This window comes from Trichophyton verrucosum, assembly GCF_000151505.1.
Source record: "Trichophyton verrucosum HKI 0517 chromosome Unknown contig00196_1.f1.exp, whole genome shotgun sequence".
Lineage (NCBI taxonomy): Eukaryota > Fungi > Ascomycota > Eurotiomycetes > Onygenales > Arthrodermataceae > Trichophyton > Trichophyton verrucosum.
Genome location: NW_003315526.1, coordinates 883 through 23,809, shown reverse-complemented (window position 1 = coordinate 23,809; position 22,927 = coordinate 883). Strand labels below are relative to the sequence as shown.

The following is a 22,927-nucleotide window of genomic DNA, read 5'->3' as shown; positions in this document are numbered from 1 at the left end:
CTATCTCTTGCTGTTGATATCGCCCCAGGCAGCAAGCACTTAAAAGTAACAACTATTTTTGAGGCTGAAAAGGCGAATTTAAGCTTTCAAACTTTCTGGCGCGAACGCGAAGTCACGTGCCATGATATCCCCCATTTAACCCTTTTTGGGGATATATCAACACATCAAGCCCAGTGGACAAAAGTCCAGAGAAGAGAGGAAGAAAACAGGTATATTACGAGAACGCTCAGTCATTAGTTGGTCGCCAGCGGTGTTGGGCTCTAAAATATTGTACAGAATCTACGTATGCCATGGCAATTGGTGCCTGTGTCTAGAGAGTGCCTGCTTTCACTCTGGGATCAAGAGCCAGCCTGTCCCCCGGCTCGAGTCTTATGGCTGGCCGCAGCTGCTCCTTGAGCGCCAGCATGCGCTGGGAGGTCGACCTAAGCAAGTCGGGGCTGTTGCTGTCTTGTATTGTAAAGCACGCCTGCAGGACATATCCTCCATTGGAATCGAGGGGCTTTAGCTGGTCGTATGGCGGCAAGCGGGAGAGAGGCTTTCCAGCATGTGATGGCTTGTGTATCTCGGGAGGAATGACAAGTATACGGTGGAGGAAGAGAACTGCTTCATCGAGAACGAGGATGTTGCCTTCAACGACATATTCAGAGCAATAGCTAAAAGACGTTCGTTGGTCAGTCAATCACAAGACAAACGATAACAGCTCAACCGAGGAGTAAGAACCTACTTGAACCCCCATTCGTTCAAGGAGGAGATGTAGTAGTCGGGTACCCGCGCAGAGGCCGCAAACCGCGTGGTCACGCCAGTCGCAGCTCCGGCATCAGGGACGTCCTTGAACTCGATCCTCCACTCTGCCTGGTCCTCCGCGACGCCCATCGCGCCACCGTCGGCGCTGCTGGCGGCCCTGTCGACATCGCTCACAACCTGGATATGGTACATGCCAGAGCCCAGCATCTTGATTAGCCGCTGGACGTCGCTGAAGGCCGCCTCCTGGCCCTGGGCCTGGCTGCCGCCGACTCGCGGCTTGATGTAGCCCGGCTTGCGGAAGGACTTGAAGAGCAGGCGGCGCTCCAGCACCTCCGTCGGCTGCATGGCGGCCAGCCCGGCGAGCTGGTGCAGCAAGTCGTCATGCTGGGCCGCGGGGACGGAGGCAAACAGGAGGATCTCATGCATCTTCTCGTCTTCTCGTCTTCTTCTTCTTCTTCTCCTCGTCGTCGTCGTCGTCGTCGCCTCTCGGCCTCCAAGTCTGCCTATCGCCGCCTTATCGCGCCGAACGCGAGCAGCGGTTCGTTTACATAAGCCATTACCTAAGCAGCCGACCCGGCGCCGAAGACGGAACCGAACACCGAGATAAGGCCGCCGCGCCAAGCACCAATCAGCGTGCGCCGTGCTTCCTTATCTCTCCGCCCGTCGCGGTTTTTTCCTTGCTCAACCTTTTCCTCCCGCCGCTTAGTCACCCGCTAGTTAGCTCCGAAGCTCAACACGAAAACTCTCGCTTTTCTCACACTTTCTTCCTTTTCTCAACATCTTCAACAATTGCAACTCCCTCGTGTCAGTCTATATATCAGTCCCGCAGCCTGCAGACCCCAGCAACCACAGACAGCTACCGCCGCTACAGCATCAACAGCTCCCTCTTCGACCTCAACCAGCACAGCCAATTTCAAGATGCAGGCCACCACCGTTCTCCGCCAAGCTGCTGCAGCTCGCCAGCCTCTGATCAAGTTCATGGGCAAGCGTTCCATCCCAGGTATGCTCAGAAAGGAACCCCTCGGTGATGCTGGAGAGCTCGTCTGGCTGACTGACTGCTGCTAGCCTCCATTGACCACTCTCCCCAACCCCATCCCGCCTCGCCGACTCACCAGCTCCCGGACTCCTTCGTCACCTACCGTGCCAAAGCCCAGCAGCACGGTCCTCTCAACACCACATACCGCCCCTTCTCCAGCATCGGAGCCTCCTCGGGCGCTGCCTTGGGCCCTGTCACCCCCAAGAAGGGCGAGTACTTCGACCGCAACGACCTCCCCGCCAGATTCAGACGTGCTCCCTGGTCTCAGGCTGAGATCGATGCCATCGAGACCGGCGGGGCAAGCATGTTCGCTTGAACGGCTCCCCGGTCTTGGCTAATGGCACACTCTTTTGCCTTTTACCGTGGCCTTTTTACCCCCCCAAGACAAGAATGAGTCGGACGGAATGATGGAGCTTACGATGCAGACGGAGAACAAAACAACATATACTGCCACGACATATACCCACCTAGCTGAGCTGGTTTCGACAAGGGGATATATAAAACACACTAAAACCCACCCGACACACGACGCCTGTATACTTCCGAGCAAGGAGATGTGTTCTTTGCCCACTTTCTCGGATCATTATATACCGCCCTTCACAAGCAAAAATTATGGCACAACTGCATGAGAACGAAACAACAGAATAGCAGCTGCACGGAACAGCTCAGCATAGCATTACAGCATGGCAACGAAGCGAACAGTTCACTTCACGGAGCAACACAGTCTTCCGGTTTCTACTCCTCCCTTCCCATTTCCTTTTTTTTTTTTCTTTCTTTTTACTTTTAACCTGAAGCTTAGGTATTCTCAGCTTATCGGCGCTGGACGGAGTTCATCACTTTTACTTCTCGTTTCTTTTTCTTCACCTCCTTTTACAGAGTTCGTTATCACTGGGGTTGGGAACTGTCTCCTTGCTTTTTCCATGGTTTGGTTTATGGAGGGGCCTTTTGGTTGGGCCTGGTTGGCCGGCTGGATTTTTGAGCGACAGCGAGCGACGGGCAGGCGGGCTGCTGGCTGGAGATGGAGGGCGGGAGGACTCGGACAAAGCTGCACTGTACTGTACGACCTTTTTCAACTGTACTTACCTGCCTTTATCCTTTTAATATGCTACTTAACTAGTATATCATTCTCTCTCTACCTACCTGCCGACCTCCCCAGCTCCTCAACTTCCTGTACTGTCGGCGTTCTAGTCTCCGATACATCTCCAGTGTCTGACCTCGCCGCGGACAGACGGACAGATATAATCCCGAGCATGAGGTGATCTTCGGCGTTTTCTCTGCATGCAGGCCACCACCTCCCCCTGTCCTCCGATTCCTTGTATCCCGAACATCTCGCAGCGTGCGTTAGGAACAGGGGGAGGAGGGCCGCCTGCCTGAGCACTTTGACCACCGTCTTTCCTTGCTTTCCACGGTCTATCCGGCCCTGGTCTGTCTTGTCTCTCTTGGCCTTGACCAATAATGTACTTTTATGGATGTTTGATATTAAGTACGGAGTAGTTATTTGGCTTCCTCGCTTCCAGCCCTTTTGGTAGCTTCGAGCCTACGCAGAACCAGCAACCGGCCTTTTTTATTCCCTCTGCTCTGCCAATACGAAGACGGCCGCTTGTCTTATCTCTCGCCCAGAGCTCCCCAGCTTTATCTAGCTTTACCCCAGATTATTTCTATACATAGTAGCTCGTTGCGTAATTGTACAGCTGTCCGGTGCTCTCGCGCTGGATGAACCATGGCTGGCCACGCTGAATGCGGCCATCCCAGGGCCATCCCAAGCGACATAAACTAGAGACAACCAGACGGGGCCGGTTTGGTCCTTGTGGCAACTCCTGGAGCGTGATGTCCTGTAGAAACTCCCCGGCGCTCGACTGAGTTCGCTCCCTTGGCTGGCGAAATATCGGCCTGCTCGACCAATATGCAGCCGCCCAACTTCAACGCAACCCCCTTCAGCCACGCTCGAGCAGAAGCTTTCGTCTCATCCCTGGAAACCAGCTTTTTCTCTTGACCTTGCTCATAAGTAAGACTCCAATCACCGGCGGCCTGGTAGGCTGCGGTTCCGTTTGGATGGCTCCAGCCACGGCACCAGAGTTGATCGTCAAGGAGACGAACGAGATCGGTACGACGGTCAAGACCTATCTCTGTCCAAGCAGCAAGCGGCGGTCGAAGCGCCGGCCTGGAAGTGTGGAAATCATTGTATGTTATCCTGTTACAAGCCTGGTTACCGAAGCTTATACCAATGCAAATGCTTGATTTGTGGTTCATGGGTGGTTGTGGATGTTGTGGATGCACCCTTGAGTGTTGACGTCGATTGATTTGATATACACTCGAAATGTCATTTCCTCGCAGCTTGTAGTGAGGCCCATGCCATAAGATGTATCATAGACGTATCATATGCTGGAAAAAGGATGTTGCTCATACTTGACATGCTGAAGTCGATGCTGACCTGCTGCAGTTGCCGCCAAAACCCCCGTCATCAACCTCCTACCTAACGTCCATCCTGAACGTATTCCTACCGGCTGGATACCCGCACAGCGTCACAGACGATTACATTGAGTGAGTCTTCCTTCATTCTGGGCGTCGTGAGCACCTAGCTGACTCTAGGCATCTAGGTATCAAATCTATGTTAGTCCATAAACAATGCTGCTTCGGGGTATCAGACAGAATATGAAGTTAACCGCTGTACATCAGGACTCCCTCCAAGCATTTTCAAGCTCAATTGCAGGCCTCCTGTCATCCAGAGCAGTCCTTCAAGGCATGCACTCAGCCTTAAAGACAATTGAGAATTTTGTGCTAACATCTCCCAGGCGTCGGTGTCGGAGATGCCACTGCGTCTCCCACGGCAGCCCTGCTTCTCAATGTCCTGCAGGAAAGTATGGGCAGGATAGCCACCATCCTGTTTGCTCATCGTCTCGGGACATCACTCGAGCCAGAATGTAAAATGTACAGGCTGGCCGCCGACATTCTTAACGATTCAGCGATGGTGCTGGACTGTTTGTCCCCAATTTTCCCTAAGCCTGTCAGAGTAGGCCTTCTCAGTCTTTCCAGTGTGCTGAGGGCACTGTGTGGTGTTGCAGCCGGTAGCTCTAAGGCCAGCTTGAGTGCTCATTTTGCACGATGGGGGAACCTGGGAGAGTTGAATGCGGTAGGACTAAAATATCCTACATCACAATCGACAGAGTAAAGCTGATGGTGATTGAACAGAAAGATTCAAGTCAGGAAACCGTTATATCTCTCGCTGGAATGCTTGTATGCACTCTTTCTTCTTTTATTCATGCCCGTTGCAATTGAACTGAACTAAGGAGACATACAGGTCGGCAGTGTAGTGGTCTCATACATCACATCACCACTAGAAACCTGGATTGCCTTGATCTTTTTACTCATCGTACACCTGGGGACAAACCACGCCGCAGTCAGGGCAGTCAAAATGACAACTATGAACCGCCAGCGTGCCAATATTGTCTTCTCCCATCTCTTTGAGGACGATCGAATCCTCACACCAGCCGAGACTTCCGAGGAAGAACGAATCTTCGAGAGAGACGGCGTGCTCCGATGGAAAGCTGAATCTAGTGGTATTCTGGGAACCTGTCAAATTGGAACCTCCCTGGAGCAGCTACTACTACTCCTACCTGAACAGGCTGATAGAGGCGCCCTAGAGACCAGCCAAACGAGTAGCACAACTATGGAAGCCAGTACCAATCTGACGGCTCTTCTCGAACTATTCGGAGAAGAGGAGTACATCCTCTACTTTGACCCCCTGTCCCGCAGAGGGGCCATCGTACTAAAGGCCGGAGCTACTGCACAAGCACAGCTGAAAGCATGGAGTCATGCGCTTCTTGTTTCTCGACATCTGGCAAGAAAAAATGGCACAGCTACTTGCATACACGAGAAACAAGGCGGTCAGGGTGAGCTGTCACCGTCGGTGTCGGTACTATCTATTTTGAGAGACACACTGCGGGAGCATACGAGGACGTTTAAGGACAGGGTCAAGCGCCTCGAACACGCTGGCTGGCAGACGGACGTCGCCTCCCTAGAGACAAAGCCGGGAAGGAGAGTTCACGTATCCGTTTGAGCCAACAGATAAGCTGTACGCAAAGTTGTAAACCGAGGCCCCTTGGAGGTCGTAAGGAGGTCATCCTTCAAAGGACCCCCCTCAGGGGGTATAATTGGTAGCTAATATCGCTAGTGAATTCCAGATGAATGGTATGATATTGATCTCAACCATTTGAAGGGGGTTCCCAGATACCGGGACTCTGGATATAATATGTTTCTTTTTCTCTCTCCCTTCTTTTATTTATTTTTTATATCAGCTGCTTCTTCCTGGGGTATCTCAACTCGTCGAGGCAACGGCAGCCCTGCTGGCCGGTGACTCACTGGGAATTAATAACAAACAACATGGCAAACGCCGAGTGGCCGGGTCCATCTTCCATCCCATAAGGAGACAGCTGCAGGTATCGGAAGAAGAAAAGGTCCTCTTCATGCATAGACGAGATGAAGGACGGCGTCTCTTCCCTTCTCTGCTGTATACGCCGTATAAAAATATTTCTCTTGCCTCGTAGCCGACCAAGAAGACACTTGAAGCCCCTAATCGGGGTATCTTCGCTACCAATCGCCAGATTAGGTAGTCCAATTCAACTGATTTCTTTTTTGGCGAAGAAGAAACGATACAGGCAGGCCAAGCAGGAAGATTATGATGATGATGACATGCAGTTCGTTTCCTGTATGCATCTCGTGGCATCAGGATGCATGGTTTATATTGCTGCTACTCTTCTAGAGCAACAAAGACGGAGGCAGAAGCGAAGGGTCTGGCTGTGTGCCTTGCAGCCGCGCATAGCCACATGGTTTTTATATATAAACATATTTGTCTCTTAATATATGTATATGTCATTGATTCGCCCATGCAAGCGATGTACACCGAATGTAGAATATGTTAAACCCCAATGCCAACGAGCCTGTAATGTCTTACAAGCGCAAATGGCCTTGAGTTCTACTGTTGAGCAGTGTGTCGTATATGCTGTTTGAAATATAGATGTCAGTGACGCAACATTTCCCACCCTGCTCGCCGTGATCGTCGAAACATCAATCAATCACGGATCATAAACATGGATCCATAGAGTTGAATATGGAGAACCACCCATCTTTCAATTCGACATCCAGGCGTGCGTCAGTCCTTCAGTTGCAAAAATGACAGCGGGAGAGACGACTCCACAACCCCATATCGCCCTTATGGTTGCGCTGCTGAAACGGCGCCGTTCCTATCCAACCATCTGGTTATAGTTGCATGAACTAGCAACAAGCATCACCTATCAATCTGGCACCATCAGGTCGCGGGGTCACCAGAATAACCCTCTCCAGGGTTTGCAGGCCCACGCAATAAACTCCTCCCCAGACATATAAACACAGCCCCTAGTCTGTCGGCATCCTGGGCCGTTGATCCGCGGCCAATAGTGGGCAGCAGCTATCACGGTGGGAGGGATAACCATGACGATATTTGACGGCACTAGTTTGGCGATAATGTGATTGAAAGTGGGCTCAGGGTCGTGTTCGATAAGAAAGCAGCTATATATATATATATATACACACATGATAAAGCATATGTGTATATACAACTAAGACTGTAAGTATGCATACTTGGTCGAGCAAGTATACGAGAGAGGCAAGGGAGAGAAGACCGGCAGTTCCGGCAACCCCAGAAAAGTCAACAAGCGCCGAGGGATGTTGTATCCATCCCGTTCGATGATGACATTGTGCATCCTTCAATATGGGTTATGGTATAACTGGCAGGGAACGGAAGACCAAGAGTCCAATCTCCGAGTATCTCTATCACACTCTCTCAACCGAGATGATAGAAGGCCGGGTAGGAGTAAGTGAAAAAGACGGTCAAGGGAGGAACGCCACGATGAGCTGATGATAGCCATAGAGACACCACCGTTATAGCTGGCTAATCCATCTGCCTACACTAGAACCCTGATAGTTTCAACGGGTTCGCCATCAACATCCACCCACCCAATACCAAAAGTCGTACGGGGAAGGAAGACAAGTTACCCCAGATGCTCGTCCTCCCCGCAAAGCTTGGCCATCTAGGTATCTTCTTCCTTTTTCCCAACGGCGACCTTCTTGGCCGGGCTTACCGGGGATCAAAACTGGACAATCATGGGCCGGAGGCGAGCGTAGGGAATATTGCTCATTTCCAGGCGTTGGTTCGTATACATTAATAATTCCAACAGCTGAGTCTCCTATGTGTGCGCGTGTGGGCAATGACAAGCATCCTCTCTCTTGGCCGTCCGTCCGTTCAAAAGCCAGCTTCTTGCGGCCCGATAAACACGAGAAGTATGCATCAGGGTACTCTCCTTGCCTGCCCTTGCCATGCTTATGGGCCGAGGGATGGGGAAAGGAGCGAGAGAGGGTCGTCCTGCTTTGCTTTCACCTCCCTCTCGTGTCATTTCACTTGATCAAATCGAATGTCGCCATGTCATCATCATCTGTAGTCACCGACAAATACGACGGACTGGTATTGAATTTTTCCAGATTGATCCAATCCTCCCGGCTAACACTGGGGAACTGGCGATAGGGCGCAAGTACTGCTCCCCACACACCCTTTAGATTGGCAAGATTCATTGATAGTAGCGTATATCTCTTGTATATACGCCAGACTAAGTCGCAGTGATTGATCCACGAGATGAAGAAGCTGGAGAAGAAGTCGGACATGTGATACTTGATAGCCAGGATCTACCATGTATAGTCCACCAGCAAGCGCGAAGATATCAAACTGATTCGGATGGAGCCATGACGGAGATCGATAGACCTTAATAATTCGAAGACTTTAAAGTCTTAACCTTCTTTCTCTTGTTTCTCCATGGCGATGGCGACATCTTCAACTTTTCTCCCCTCTCGTTTCTGCCTTACCGACCATCGCTGGCTTCAAACATCGAACCCCCTTACCGAGCAGACGGGTCTCGTGACGATCTCATCCAGCCATCCCCCAGATTCTCCTTCCCAAGGACCAGGGAGAGACGCAGGCCAACGGACGCATCGGGAACCACCGACAGCTACTAGTTCGGTTCTCAACCGCTTGAAGCGAAACGAGTAGTCTGTGTCTATTATTAATAGTCAGTAAGAGGGAAGCGCGGACACGGCGCCAGCGATGACCCCTTTGAGGCATCGTTGGTATTAAAAGAAACTCCTGGGGAAAGGCATGAATCTTGACTCAAGCGACAGGGAGATTTCTTCTGCGCCTGTAGCATTGACTCTCTGGCGCTTGCGGAGGCTGCTCGAGGGCCCCTTTGCATGTATATCAAGGCGGCGCCTCGTCCAGAGGGAAGCCGTTGGCTGAGGCCCAAACTCCTCACGGCCCAAATCCAAGGGGACGCCGAAGTAAATCATAATAGGTGATGTTATTTATAGCATCAATCTTCACAGAAAAAGGGTCATCTTGCTGCTTCTTCATTGTCTGCATTATTATTATTATTATTTAATGGCTGCAGCTTGCCTGAACGCCGTTTTCGGAGCAACCAAGCCATGCGTCAAGCCTGGGGAACCTTCGAGCCTGAGGTGCCCAATGAAGGGGAGGAACAAAGGAACTCGTATAGTTAGTGCTTGAATAATCAATTGGTAAGAGGCACTGGTACAGAGGCAAAAGGATTGGTAAAAAAGCAAAAGGGGGGCTTCTCTTAAAGAAGAACGCCTTTTGCCTGTTTGAGTCAAGAGGCAAGCGACCACGAAGAACGATTCGACCGGAAGCCAGGCCCCGACCCAATCAAGCGGACGTCAAAGGTCGAATTCGAGAGGCCATGCATTGGATCAGTAAGAAAGGGACGGCTCAAGGCCCGAGAAGAAGGCCTTGCCATGGCGGAGGTTCAGGCGGGAAGCAGCAAAACCAGAGCAAAAGCAGGAGAAGATCCGGATAACATATCCTCTTAGGGGGAGGATGATCTAGATCAGTCGGGTTCACCCCTTAAAAAAATCATCTTAATTTTTTCACCTTAAAATTAACATCGATCAGTTGAAGGGGGTTTTCTTGGTGGTTTATTTTCCTCTCGCATAAATAAACCGTTTGCCAGCATCAACGGATAAAAAGATAGTTAAATCGGGCTCGTCGTTTTTTATTTTTTATTTTTTTGCAGTTTTTCACTTGGTTAGCTCGGGCAAAGCCGATGGCAATGTTTGTTGTCAGAGTATTGCATGTGTGCGTGTTTGATATCAATAGTCTCGGAAGCGAGATCGGGATAGACTCTGTGTTTGGTAGGGAGTATCCTGGACGTATATAAGTAGAAGTCGATCTTAGCGACGTCAAATATCGAATTCACTTCGGCCAACTGGTTAGTTAGTTAGCCTGGAGGCGAAAATAAAATAATAGAATAAACATAAACAAGATAATATAATAAAAAGAGATAAACTCGCCTAGTGACGGATGTGGTGATGACGATGAAGATGACGATGGAGAGGGGACGGCGATGATATACAAGGTGGGTACAGTCCAAGTAAGTAGAAATATACATCAGCGATAAAAAATCTCTGCCGTTGAGCTACTCCGTATTGGCATGCAATATCTCCCCCGGGCCGGGCGTAGGGCTGGACGCATATTTTTTGTCCCCGTCTACCGTGGAGTACGGCAATATAAGTATAGTAATTACTTGCTTTTATGACGGTGCCACCAGCCCGCCAGCCGCCTGGGAAGAAAACCCTTTGACGGGAAGTTGCCAATAGCCGAGAGAAGCACGGCCAGATAGTGGCGAAAAAAGTAAAAGCAGAGATTTTTTTTCATAAACAGCCTAGATGGAACAGAGCCGTTAACTAGTTAGCTAGCCAGCCAGCTAGATGATGGCGAGAAGTCGCAGACTACCTTGATGTCACTTTTCTGCTTCCCCGTCTAGGACCTCTCAAGTTCGACCGGGAGAAAGGAGCGGCGAGTCCCGAGGAGCTGTAACTGACCAACCACCCTCGTCACTTGGATGCATGTGCTAGAAGGATTCTAGAAGGACAAGCGGACAGGGACAAGGATGAAAGGACGGGAGTTGTCTTCCAGAACCTTTCTAGAAGGGGGATTGCGGCCTTTTTTTTCTTCCTTTGGTTGCTTGGGTTCCTTACACCTTGCTGTACACTGTGTATAAATACGGACAGGGGTTCAGGGGGTGGAGAGCGAGGGAGCCTGTGAGATGCTCGGCCAACGATGTTGACGGAAGAGACATCCACCACCCCCATTTTCGCTCCATTTCCTAGCCCTATACCAAGCGGCATGTTAATACCCTTTCGAAGGGGGTGGAGGGTCAAGCTTATCTGTGAGATGTTGGAATTATCCGTTGAGCAATCCGGAGACTAAGTTGGTAGTGTGAGCTATACGGAGAGACACTCCGTCAATGGTGCGTTGGATGGATGCTGATGGAGATGCCCCAGTGCGGGCATTTTCTTTTGATCGAGAAAGATTGACAGCCGTCTCCTCACCACCATGCCAATCGGCGATTTGGTGGAGGGAATATACGTGGTCTCAATTACGAAATAGTTAACCATCCCGCGACTGGGACGAACAGGATAATCTATCTCAGACCCCTATGATCCCACTTCTGGATGGATACTCAAGAGGCCAAACGAGAGGGAGAGAGAGTGAAAGATGGCGAACCCTTGTTTGTTCAAGGGGGGAAAGCGCGATTTATTTTGCATATCTTTTTCAGATTTTTCCCCTTTCCCACTGCGGCCCACGTTGAGGATGCAGGTCTCTTTGTTGGAGGCTGTTCGTTGCCGCCAGCGTCGAAGTCGAAAGACGGCGTATGATGTGGCTTCCATGCATGGCCAGCACGTAGCTACCTGCTGGCCCCCTTTGAGCGGTGTGGCAGCAACACGATCTGGTTGCTGCTCGCTGGCCGATAGAGAGACAGGAATGCCCGATGCACGATGGCATGGCTATCCAAAGTCAGCCTCAAGAAAAGGCGCCGCCATGCATATCGCTTAGACAGGACGTCTCCTGATGATTGTTCGCAGTACGGAGTCGTACGTATGATGTATGTTTTTCCCGTATCAAGGCGCTGGGCGGATACACGCCTGAGATTCCGACGCAGACATAAGTCCCCATGGCACTGGTACGCTACGAATGCAGGCCTTGCATGTACAGCGCCTAGGAAGCGAAGCCGGAAACTCGCCCTTTTGCCCACCCCTCCTTGTCTGCTCGTTAGTGCGACTGTTTAGCTGATAGTATAAGCATAAGTTGTGTTTATCAAAGCTCTCCCTTGTCACTCCGGAAAGTTTCTTGCTCCGTGGGAATGTGTCGACAGCGAGTAGGGCGAGTCGTAAGCAGTTGTTATACGGAGTAAGTATATGCAACTGCTCTCTGGATGCTCCTGATGGGCCGCGAGATCCGGGCCATCGCGCATGGATCTCGATTGTATGGAGCATCTGTGACATACCATGACAGCGCACACAGGAACACGCATCCACGCATCGAAGAGTCGAATTTCTCATTCATGTTCCATACACTCCGTCGTGTTTACCCTCCCCCCCTCTCCTCTGCTTCGTCCGTTTGTCTGAATGGGATGGGTTCCCTTTAAACTGGAGAACCGTCTGAAACAAGGGGCGTAACGTCAACTGGCCGGACATTTTTAGATCACCCAGCTTAAAATTCCCCTATCGGCCAACACAACGCCTTTTGGACATCAACTGACATCATGCCCTGCATTACCCGACGGGTCTCCTCTCGCTCACCGTCGCGGGGAGGAGAACAAGCGAAAGGAGAAGGGGAAGACTCGCCACACAGCATCCACGCCCTTCATGATAGTTTCACAGCTGCCCTCCCGAACAGTCTTCATGCATGGAATCTTCTTTCTTTCGCCGTTTTCCCTTCCTTCATGATAGTAGTATTTTAGCTATGCATGAGTGGGTTTCTTTTATTTTATTCCCCCCCCGTATCGGCGCAAATATATAGTTGTAGTAATGATTTGTTCCGTGTGTGCGTGTTGTTGTGCTCAAACGAGGTCAAGATGACGATAGTTGTGCCCAGGAGATCGGCGGTATATCTCTTTCTCTCCCTCTCTCAGAGTCTCTCTCTCGCTCCTGGCCTGATATCCCAGAAGGGGCAGAGAAAGCAGACAACAAAAAGCAACGAGGAGCAAAAAAAGAAACGAGAAGCAAAAAGGACGATCGGCAGCCCGGGTAAGGATGTCATCGATGCTAAAAGAAGTCCAGAAAAGTTGTCACTTTTTTTTTTTGCGTCGCCGACGGCGCCTATAGGTGCTTGTCATAGCCAATATTTTAATTGTCAGGCTTAATTACTCTCTCCCTCCCGCTCTTGCCTGGAGTTGCCGCCGACATCTCGCTTCGAGCTGGTGAGAGTTGGTTAGCTTATTAGGCGGTTTATGGTGAACTGTCGATGATGAAACTGGCATGTTAAGTCAGGCCACCTTTCTTCATCATCCACACCATCGGGATGAAGCAAACGAGGCGTCAGAGGCATTGCATCTCTTTCTCTGGCCCCAAAATGGAGAAATGGAACCCTTGCCCTGTCTCTTCTCTTGCTTTTGCCCTGAAGGTGACTTGGCAGGCCATTTTTCCTCTCTAGGATGTAGTCATGGGCGTTGTTAGTACCACTTGTATGTAACGAGATGCTGTGAGACTCGCTCTTGTTACCCTTGTTGATATAGTTATCCTCTGAGTAAGTGCGGACTGGGTGCTGCGTAATCTGCGGTACTTTCTCAGTTGTCCACGATGTGCATGCAATTTATTATTGTTTTTTGGGCATCTGCGCGGAGCATCATCAGGTAGCCTTTTGCTGATAGTCTTCGTAGGTGGTTTCTGCGAAGCTTATGGCCTGATCCTAGCTTTACTCTTTTTTTACCCGCCAGATTCAAAACAGAGCTCATGGCATGAACTGATGTGCAGGAGGGATAGAATGTATCTTTTTTGTCCCTTTCGTTTGTTTTTCCTTCGTCGTCTCGGCGCTTGATTCTTCATAAAGGCTGTTGATATACGGAGTACACCTTGAGCTTTTGGCTCCTATTATTCGCTGGCGTCCAACGACAGCACTGCTGTGGCCGTGACACTGCTTAGACTTGCCCGGGCCTTGACGACCCGTGGACCTGTTCGAAATGGGTTCGAGTCTTATATATTTATTGTTTTCTTGTCGATGTTGCACCTTCATGGGGGACCTGGGGTGTGGGGGTTTGGCTTTCGCTGTCCTTTTGACTGCCTGCTCTTTCCCACACACCCCTGGACAGTCTTCGGTGCTACCATGTAAAGAGGAAGAGGATAGGATGATAAGCGGGAGTGTAAGAAGGAACATAAAAGTGGGATGATGAACGTATGATTCCTGGGCGAGGAGAGGAGTTAAGTTAATTAGTTATCGTCCTGTGCAACCGGAAGCAGCCCTTGCAAGGACAAGAGAGATGCAGAGCAAAAAGAACCTCGACCTGGAGAGAGAGGACTGGTAGATGGACAGGGCAAGGTCCCCAGGCCGAGTTCTAGCCAGCTGGTGGAAAAGTGGAAGCTGGTCCCGGTCGAAATCTTCAGGATAGCTACTCGAAGTTTCTGCTGGCCTTTCCGGCGTCGTTGTTAGTGGCCGTTTGTTTTGCTGAGGGAATATATCCCATCCCATCTCAATCCCGTATATTTCTTTCTTAACGGAGCTGCCGGAAGCACCTGGGAGTGAGTTGTGATCGAGAGGACCAGCAGTGAAGAGCAGAGAGCGTGTAATATCTCATCCCTATGTCTCCACTTGCCGCTGTCTATTATGCATGAAACAGACTCAGGTACGACCAAAGCGAAGGAAAAAAAGCAACAGCTTCTCTCTGTCTGTCTCTTATTCTCTCTAGGCTCTCACTCTTTCTGTTGTGCCCTTTTTTTCTTGTCTTCTCTGGATGCTTCCTCCTCCAGGGCTTGGTCATTGACCCTCAAAAAGGTAACTCTCGAGCTTACCTGTTCTCTCCTGTTTTCACGGTTCGTCCCAGTCGATCGTTGGCGTCACACTTGCGGGTGGCATCGAACAAGCACAAACCGTAAATCCCTTGCTGACGATCCGTTTAGAAGAAGCAAATAATAGTCCAAAGCCCAAAAAGAGCCCAAGAGAAGGAGAGATTCTTCTTCGTCTTCTTTTTGCTTCCGGGGTGGCGACCGTAAATGTCGGCTTGCTGGGCTGGCTTCTTCTGGCCCCCCTTGCTTTTTCCAACCTTTTGCTGGGAACTGGGCTTTCTACCTTTTTTTTTGTTATTATTTGCTTTTTCTCCTCTCTGCTTCTTCTCTCCTTCTTTTCAAACTCTGGAAACTCTGGAAAAGAGAGAGAGAGAGAGTTAAGGCTAGAAAGTGATTATTATATCGCTGGTTGGTAGGTCATAATATAGCTTATAGGCTTTATAATCGAAGGTTGAAAAGCAATAATAAATCTGGAACTCATTCCTTAGCAATTTCCTAGAAGGTGAAAAGAATCCCCTTACCTGATATATCGAACCACAAGTAGAGGCAAACAGCACAGCCAGCAGCGAAAGGGGGGGAGAACTGCTGCCCTGGCTACCGGTCGAGTCGCCGGCGCATCCTCGCCCTGGTCCTCCTCATCTCCAACTCGTCTGCCTTTTTTTTTTTTGTAAATCTTCGTCCTGCAAAAAAAGAAGACGTCCCATCCTTGCAGGCGGCAGAGGCAGGGCTCCGGGGTCATACAAGGGGGGAGGGGGGGTCTCCTCCTGCGGTCTCTCATGCTCTGGTCTGCGTCTCCTCGCTGTCTCGCTGGCTGCCCTCGTACCAAGTCGATACAAGTTTAGTTTACCGCACTAGAAGAAAAAGCAACGAGGAAAGTAAATAGGAAAAAGAAAAGACGAGGAAGCAGACGAAGAAGCCTGGGTGGAGCATCTCTTTATAAGTATCTCTCCACTGTGTTTTGCGAGTCAGGGTACTTTTGGCCGACGGGGGTTGGTTGAGTGAGGTTCGACGATGGTCGTCCTTTTTTATACATAACTAGAGAACAGCCGCCGCCTTTCTTCGTCTTCCCGCCAACAACACCTCAACACCACAACACCACAACCATCACAACTACACCTCATACCAGATACAACGACCTCCAGCAGCCGGCAGCCAGCAGCCAGCATACAAGACGCTGGCCCTGGCCTCATATACTTGCAAGACGGACAGACTCATGCGCCGTGTTTACTCCCTCATTGACTAGATCTTCTGGGCTGACGCTGCCGCCCATTGAACGTTGAACACTGAACACTGAGCAGACCCCCCCAATTCCACCGTCCGCCAGAGAAGCCTCGCCTCAGAGAGACCACTCAGATACCATCCGTAACCCTGGCCAGCACGGCCTCTCACGTCAGAAGCAAGGGGGAGGGGGAAGGGAAGGCCAGAGTGTGGAAAGATATCCGGTCCAGAGACACCAGCAGCCGGTCCACCAGCAACAACAACAACAATATCAACACCAACACTAAGAAGCCAACCAGCTGTACCACCAAGGGGATGCCATCCTGCGGCAGAGGCTCGCGCTACTCGACCATCACCATCACCCCGTCAACCTGGAATCCAGGCTTCACGCCAGACTCGTCTGCCTACAGCTCGCCGGCGCCCTCGGTCCTCGACTCGGACGAGGAGAGGGTGATGGACGGCTGGCACTTCTCGCGGCCGTCTAGTCTGGCGCTTCCAGGTGGCCCGCTGCTCTCCCGGCCCACGCTGGACGATGTGCTCTCAAACACCGCAGCTCCTCCTTACACGCTCGCGGCCTTCATGGCCTACCTCTCGCAGAACCACTGCCTCGAGACGCTCGAGTTCACCATGGACTCCAAGCGCTATGCTGAGACATACAATGCCGTCTCCCGCCAGCTAGGCGAATTCCCCATTCTCTCCGACTCCCCGCAAGCAGACCACCTTTGCATGCTCTGGCATAGGCTGCTATCCGCCTATGTCATGCCGGGATCTCCCAGGGAGATCAACCTTCCAAGCGCCGTCAGGGATGCCCTGCTGAGACACTCCAATCTCAGAAGACCTCCGCCACCCGAGACGCTCGACGCTGCCGTCAAGCGAATTCACGACCTCATGGACGAGTCAATCTTCATTCCCTTTCTCAACAGTCACGCCTCGCCCCAGTCACAGCCGAGCTATTCCCGAGATGGCTCTCCTGAGGACCGTGAAGTCGGCCGTCACAAGTCGATGCGCAAACGGCTATCACCGCAGTCCTCCTTTGTCACCTCTCCTCGCTCCGCTGCTGCTCCCGGCGGTGGTTATTTCTCATACCATTCTTCTTCAAACCCATCTACTAGCCCTCCCTCTTCTCACCACACTTCCATCTCCAGGACAACTACCACCAGCAGCCGCTCCTCTCCTTACGGCTATGCCAGTGGTGACTCGGTCTCAGGCACTCTGACAGACGACTCCGGCAGCAGCCTGCCTTCAAGCCCCGGTGCAGGAGATCCCATGACTCCGCCCACAACCCCGCCGTCGAGTGACATGCACCATCCCCACCATCATCATTCCAAGAGCCGACAAGACAATGCCTGGAAGAAGATGGGCATGAAGCTTGGTTGGAAGAAGAAGTCTGGTGGCAGCAGCGCCAGTGGTCGTGGCTATTCAACTACCTCAACCACCAGGGACACCCGATATCAAGATGACATGTATTAATCTTTGCTCTTTCCTTTCTTTTTTTCCTTCTACCACTTTTTAGCTTCTCACGCCCTCCTGCTTCTCTTGCCCTCGCCCTACCATGTCCCTACCATGTCCCTTACATGCATATGGTACATTCACGGCTCGACCGACCTATACCTACACATCATTTCCATTCCATCCCAGACACGACCGGAACGAAAGGCATATCAAGAAACCTTAACAACTTTTCCCCCATTCTTCGCCAAAAGCAATATTCTTATCAAAATCCGGACCGCTGGCGTGGTTCTAGACCTCTCTTCTCTTCCTCTTCTTATACATACTTGACCACCACTTTTTCTTCTGTCTGACTATTTTATGATTTCCTTGCTTGCACTGTACGGAGTTTATACCCATGGCCATGGCATTGAACATTCAGCATTGTTTTTTCTTTTTCTCCTCTCCCTACTTTTCTTCTGTTTACAGCGAATCCATGGATGGAGAGCGTGTATTATTTTCTTTCTCTTGACACGACTGAGCATTTGCTTCATTCGCATCCTCATCTACCAATGTACCTAACTAGCTTCACTTCCTCACTTCCCTCGCGACCTTGTCCGTTACAAGGTTCCGTTTGCCCTGCCCTGTCTCTTAGCCAGGGCAAGCCAATATGACTTGATGAAATGACTAGCATCATCCTTGCAGGCGTACCGTGTGCTTCTTTTCCCACCCCCCTTGCACATCCATACACATAAATGTAATGGAGACATACGTAAGAGGAAAGGAATTACATCACTCTCCCACTTTTTGCCGCTGGAGCTGCACGTACGTAATAGACAGGGACCACCCTATGCATCCCAACTGCTTATTCTCCTTGCATCGCAGCAAGGTAGGCAAAGAAGACAACCCCCATGGCATCTCTGCAAGCGACATCAGATTAGGTAAGCGGATCTGGCCTTGTCATGTGACAGGCAACAAGTCACGGCCTCGTCGGGGCCGATGGACACGCCACGGGCAGTATTTGATATCAGTTTGATAGCTATCAATTTGGACAGATAGAGCTAAAGAGGCCATTGGTTTGGCTTGATCCATGATACAGAAATAAGTTATACCCTTATGTGCACCCTGGTTGATGCATTTGTGCCCGTAGATTTACTACTACTTTCCCATATACAACGCCAGTAGTTCGTTACAGCATCAGTATAGCTAGGACTATCGCTGGAGACTCCGTAATAGAATGCATATGGACCTTTCAAGGAGGAGCTCTGGCGGCTAGCGGGGGTCCAGGGTTGATACCAGGGCGACTTTGATCCGCCAGAGGCCTAGATCTGATATCTATTACTTGATTCACCAATAAGGCGACGTTCTGATTCTTAGCTGGTTTGCTTCAGAAGTCAACAAGAGACATATTCCCAGGAAGCTGCCAATTCATGCCATATTTCAGCTCTATGATTTGCAGATCCAGAATACCCGAGACACGATATTATCTTGCTGTGGGGATTAGTGGCCTCTCGAAAACATTTTCAAGGATCTCGGAGGGTCCTAATATTGCCTGGCAATATATACACCCCAAACAGTTCCATATAAAGAGCTGACACTGAAGAATTGTGTTAGATTCTTCAACAGCAAAGGTGGCGGCTATTTCCCCTCCATGGATTCAAACGGCTGCAGGGTGTGTTTTAGAGTTAACTGCTCTCCTGCCATGTCATACGATACTGGCATGCTGGCTAATATCATCCATGGTAAGTGTCCGTTTCTACCGCTCCTAATAGTATCGTCTTAATCTCACTCTTTTCCTCCCATCGGATGGAAGGTAAATCTATTTCTGGTGAAATATTACTTTACCTTTTCAAGGAATCCAGAAAGATGGGTCTAGAGAGCCGGATAATATCATAGTTACCATTTCTTCCTTTGGGAGGCAGACAGCTATACAGGCTGCAACTCTGATAGTTATGTTAGCCGAGGGGCCACAAGCTCCTGTACACGGCATTGAATCGCGGTCGGCATATGGGATGTCTTCTAAGTCTAGAGATATCTAGGTCCATGCCTAGGTAACATCTGTGATACCTTCGGGGATCCTGGAGCGTAGGTCCGACCCAATTAGATAAACCAATTATTAACCTCATCACCAACAGACACGGTGCCGACCGAACTCCGATAAGGACAACTATCTCATTTCATCTTGGCGGCTTCGGTTCATATTTATAACCGGGGTAGGGTCAATTCAAAGCTGTTGCAAATGAGAGAAGCCACAATACAGGTGCGATGGGTTAGGTCGTTGGCAGGCCTTGTACTGGCCGCGGTACACGTACCAGGCAACTCCCCTCAGCATTCTACTCGTTAGCATATACCGTGTTTGTGCGGTTTTGAGCGGCCCCACGCCAACAGCCATAGGACCTGGGGACACGCCTGGCCAGGTGACCTCTTTTATGGTTGGGTTAATCATTCTGGCGAGTGTGTAATGGTGATCCTGACGGGCTTTCTGGGTAAATCCAAGAAAGACGATTCTAGAATTACATGCGTGCTCTGGGAATGCTGGTGGCGCAGGCGACCAAGTGGTCCAGGGAGAGCTCTGGATGAGTCAAGCATCGCGATTCAATTCTCAGACATGCCGAGCACTCGGCAATGCTTTACAGAGCGGAAGGGTGTCTTCGATAAAGGCCTGTCCCGATTTGGTCATCCGTTAATATTGTCCTGGAGAGCAGAGAAGCTACGCTGATATCACCCGTCTTATAGCCATATACTGTCTATAGATGGATAATATCCTTTAATGTCCCGAGAAGGGGTACACAGGCACGTTTACTTAACATGCTCGATATAGCTAAAATTTCAGCTGCGAATCCATATCTGGCGAGACATCTCCTATTCCATCACATAAGTGTCTCTCAGGGGCAAGGATTGCTCTCAATAGCTCGCTCCATCCGATCCATAGCATTCGGCGCCTATGCGAGATCTAGAATACTCAACTGATTAATAAGAGAAATGGGCTCCCCAGGTCCCTCTTGCAAACCTGTGGGGGTAGACTTTGCTAATAGCTTTTATTTACTTAACGTCTATCTTCTTTGCACAGTCTTCTTGTGTCTAAATTTCATTTCGTCGGTGCTAGGGAGGTAGGTTGATCATGGAATGGTGCTTAACCCCCTTGCTCAATTCCCCATCGCTTACCTAGATGGCTCCACCAACGTCGGCATCTTGCACCGCTGACTTAAGACACAGTATCTTGTAGTCATGCCAATGGTAATCCTGGCGCTGGTATAGCATCGTAAAGGCCTTTAAAATGGTAAACAAGCAGTTATGCATGTGAAGAGGAGCCGAGGCGTCTCCAGACTCAGCTTCTCGAACGACGGGGCTTGCCGGGATGCAGGGTGAAGAAGACAGGGCGTTGAACGTTGAGAAAGCACTTTTTTCGGTTAATGTTACGATTAAGAAGGGGTTGAATCTCCCAGATGTTAGAAAAATGGTTGAAATTATCATATTCCGTGCCTGGAGGGTCACCTCGAATACGTATACGGAGTATGGATCTGTGGATATGTGAGGGATTTGAACGAGATAGTCGGTTAATATCCTTAATCGGATACTTCCGGTTACTCGTATGTTTATTAGATCATTTCTCCGCTCCACCTTGTAACCCTTGTAGATGGGCTGGGTTGCTGTCTGTGTTCTCTGCCCCCGAAGATAGCGAGGGCCTCCCCTAAAATATGCCTGAGCAATATATGTGTTGGCAATTGGAGAAAAATATGTGCGAACGGCCACTTTAAACAAAAGCAGGGTTAAGTTCAGCCCCCTGGCAACAGTTTGGTTTTTACCCCAGAGGAAAGCAATGCAGTTAAGAGAACGGGATGCATGATTGCTTGCTCGGGCTGGTACTAGGCGCTCCTTCCCTCAAGGCACGGCCGGAATAAATAAGGACGGGATGGTCGTTTAGGTATATCCTTCAATGCCTGCCTTCCTTTGATGCGGTACTGGACAGGCTTGATGGACAGGCAATATTGATGCGAATACGTAAAAGGACAGATAGATAAGCAGACAGGGAACATGCTTTGGGGTAATACAAACCTTTCAAATCCCTAGAACGGTCAAAGCCAGAGGCCAAAATAAGGTTGGGGCAGATCATACACTTGCATGCATTGGATTTCTCTGTCCCATTGCCATCCGGGCCAGTGCCCTTGCAATAGCCAGGGCGAGAAGGACAGGCCCTTTTTTTTTCACAAAAGAAACGGAAAAGCATTTAATAGACGCTGCGCCATATATGCATATGGGGCTGGAGATCCTCCCTCAAATTGAAGAATTATACAAAGCATAACCATAACGGCCCCCCCTGCCCCAAGCGCTGTGGGGTAGCCGACATGGATAACCGCATCAACTGGGAGGCTCGAGAATAAAATATCCGAGCACCAGACCATAAGTGGCGCCACGAATTGAGGCGGTGGTGTTGCGCGGTTTTCCAAGACGGTGCCAAGGCATATTGAAGGACTGCAAATGCGACCAAATGCAAGGTAGGAGTTAGGTTGGGTTTGTTGTAGGTTTTTCTCAGAGAGTTACTTTCTTCTGCCTGCTCTTATCTTCGTTCCCGTCCTCATGACAGGCATGGCGGGAGAAACATCCGTTCGAATGAGAAAGTCTCCATATGACGAATATAAGGAGGAGAAGGCTGGTTTCTAACGCCACGACTTCCTTCTAACCCTCTTCACTCACCCCCCTTCCCACTTCCCTGCCCTCTGATTGGTATTTCATCGCCGTGTCGCAAGGGGCACGCATAGCAACGTCAAGGCCAGGGAAGCAGTTGGGAAGAGAATATGGCGCAAGCGCAGAGAGCAAGTATCAGGACTGGATCGATTTGATCGCCGGGCAACAAGGGTAGGAAAGCTGTGTGTGCCGCAGATTCTGGGGACGGAATTCACCATCCGAGAGATCATACAGCAGGCTAACCCATCTCTCACGACTCCATCGTTTGATATGGTTGGGGTATGCTATAACTGATCGACCTAAGGAACGGTTGACTTGGTGATGTTTCAAGGCAGGAAACAAGTATATAGTCCCATATATACCAAGTAGTCCTACACAGTCGATCAGCCAAAGCCGTTCTATGTCCGTGTAGTCCAAGTCAACCTGGGTATCACACCACCGTCATCCAAACATCGGTCCTTGCATACGGCGATAGAATCAATGGCTGCCGCCGTTCATCCTTGCCATCCCGCCCGGGGACCAAATGCACATCCTCTCCCCCTTCGAGTCTTTCATGCCATCTATCGCCGTCCATCCTCAGCTGGCCTGGCCTGGCCTGACTCTCTCCAGCGGACTTGACGTCCAGTTTCACCTTCGGCTTGACCAAAAGAAAGCCTCAAGGGCCAAAATGTATATCACGTGACAGGCTCAACCAAACTTGGCTGGCTCCTCTTCGTCTTCCCGCCCGAAAAGCAAAAACGACGGCTCAAGCTCGTTAACTTGGTTGACTAGAAGAGAAAAAGAAAGAAAGCCGTCCATACTCCAAGGCAGATTCACACTGGCTGTGCCAATGGTATAATGAGTGAGTTACAACATGCACTGCCCTGTTCTGCTCTGCCGTGCCCTGCTCGATTCCGCCAGGTTATATACCCAATACCAAACCAAGGCTTGCATATCTGC

General features: G+C 50.3%; 7 protein-coding genes across 7 annotated transcripts; 5 read left to right on the top strand and 2 right to left on the bottom strand.

Moving 5' to 3' along the window:
- Positions 1 to 310: 310 nt before the first annotated feature.
- TRV_02094 (RNA polymerase II mediator complex subunit Srb5, putative) lies at positions 311 to 1,170 on the bottom strand (the record flags this gene model as incomplete). The annotated part of the gene is made up of 2 exons (XM_003023723.1): positions 311 to 653; positions 725 to 1,170. 2 exons carry the CDS (start codon positions 1,168 to 1,170, stop codon positions 311 to 313), a joined length of 789 nt encoding a protein of 262 aa, XP_003023769.1.
- A 492-nt stretch (positions 1,171 to 1,662) lies between these two features.
- Positions 1,663 to 2,096, top strand: TRV_02093 (uncharacterized protein; the record flags this gene model as incomplete). Its single annotated transcript, XM_003023722.1, has 2 exons — positions 1,663 to 1,744; positions 1,810 to 2,096. 2 exons carry the CDS (start codon positions 1,663 to 1,665, stop codon positions 2,094 to 2,096), a joined length of 369 nt encoding a protein of 122 aa, XP_003023768.1.
- Positions 2,097 to 3,553: 1,457 nt separating this feature from the next.
- On the bottom strand, positions 3,554 to 4,030 carry TRV_02092 (uncharacterized protein; the record flags this gene model as incomplete). Its single annotated transcript, XM_003023721.1, has 1 exon — positions 3,554 to 4,030. One exon carries the CDS (start codon positions 4,028 to 4,030, stop codon positions 3,554 to 3,556), a length of 477 nt encoding a protein of 158 aa, XP_003023767.1.
- Positions 4,031 to 5,192: 1,162 nt separating this feature from the next.
- Positions 5,193 to 6,637, top strand: TRV_02091 (DUF647 domain protein; the record flags this gene model as incomplete). Its single annotated transcript, XM_003023720.1, has 4 exons — positions 5,193 to 5,670; positions 5,846 to 5,864; positions 5,997 to 6,287; positions 6,391 to 6,637. 4 exons carry the CDS (start codon positions 5,193 to 5,195, stop codon positions 6,635 to 6,637), a joined length of 1,035 nt encoding a protein of 344 aa, XP_003023766.1.
- Positions 6,638 to 9,283: 2,646 nt separating this feature from the next.
- TRV_02090 (uncharacterized protein) lies at positions 9,284 to 9,685 on the top strand (the record flags this gene model as incomplete). The annotated part of the gene is made up of 2 exons (XM_003023719.1): positions 9,284 to 9,353; positions 9,471 to 9,685. 2 exons carry the CDS (start codon positions 9,284 to 9,286, stop codon positions 9,683 to 9,685), a joined length of 285 nt encoding a protein of 94 aa, XP_003023765.1.
- A 4,792-nt stretch (positions 9,686 to 14,477) lies between these two features.
- Positions 14,478 to 17,344, top strand: TRV_02088 (G-protein signaling regulator, putative; the record flags this gene model as incomplete). The annotated part of the gene is made up of 5 exons (XM_003023718.1): positions 14,478 to 14,683; positions 14,787 to 15,064; positions 15,211 to 15,531; positions 15,703 to 15,876; positions 15,981 to 17,344. 5 exons carry the CDS (start codon positions 14,478 to 14,480, stop codon positions 17,342 to 17,344), a joined length of 2,343 nt encoding a protein of 780 aa, XP_003023764.1.
- Positions 17,345 to 22,511: 5,167 nt separating this feature from the next.
- TRV_02087 (uncharacterized protein) lies at positions 22,512 to 22,670 on the top strand (the record flags this gene model as incomplete). The annotated part of the gene is made up of 1 exon (XM_003023717.1): positions 22,512 to 22,670. One exon carries the CDS (start codon positions 22,512 to 22,514, stop codon positions 22,668 to 22,670), a length of 159 nt encoding a protein of 52 aa, XP_003023763.1.
- Between the last annotated feature and the right edge of the window lie 257 nt (positions 22,671 to 22,927).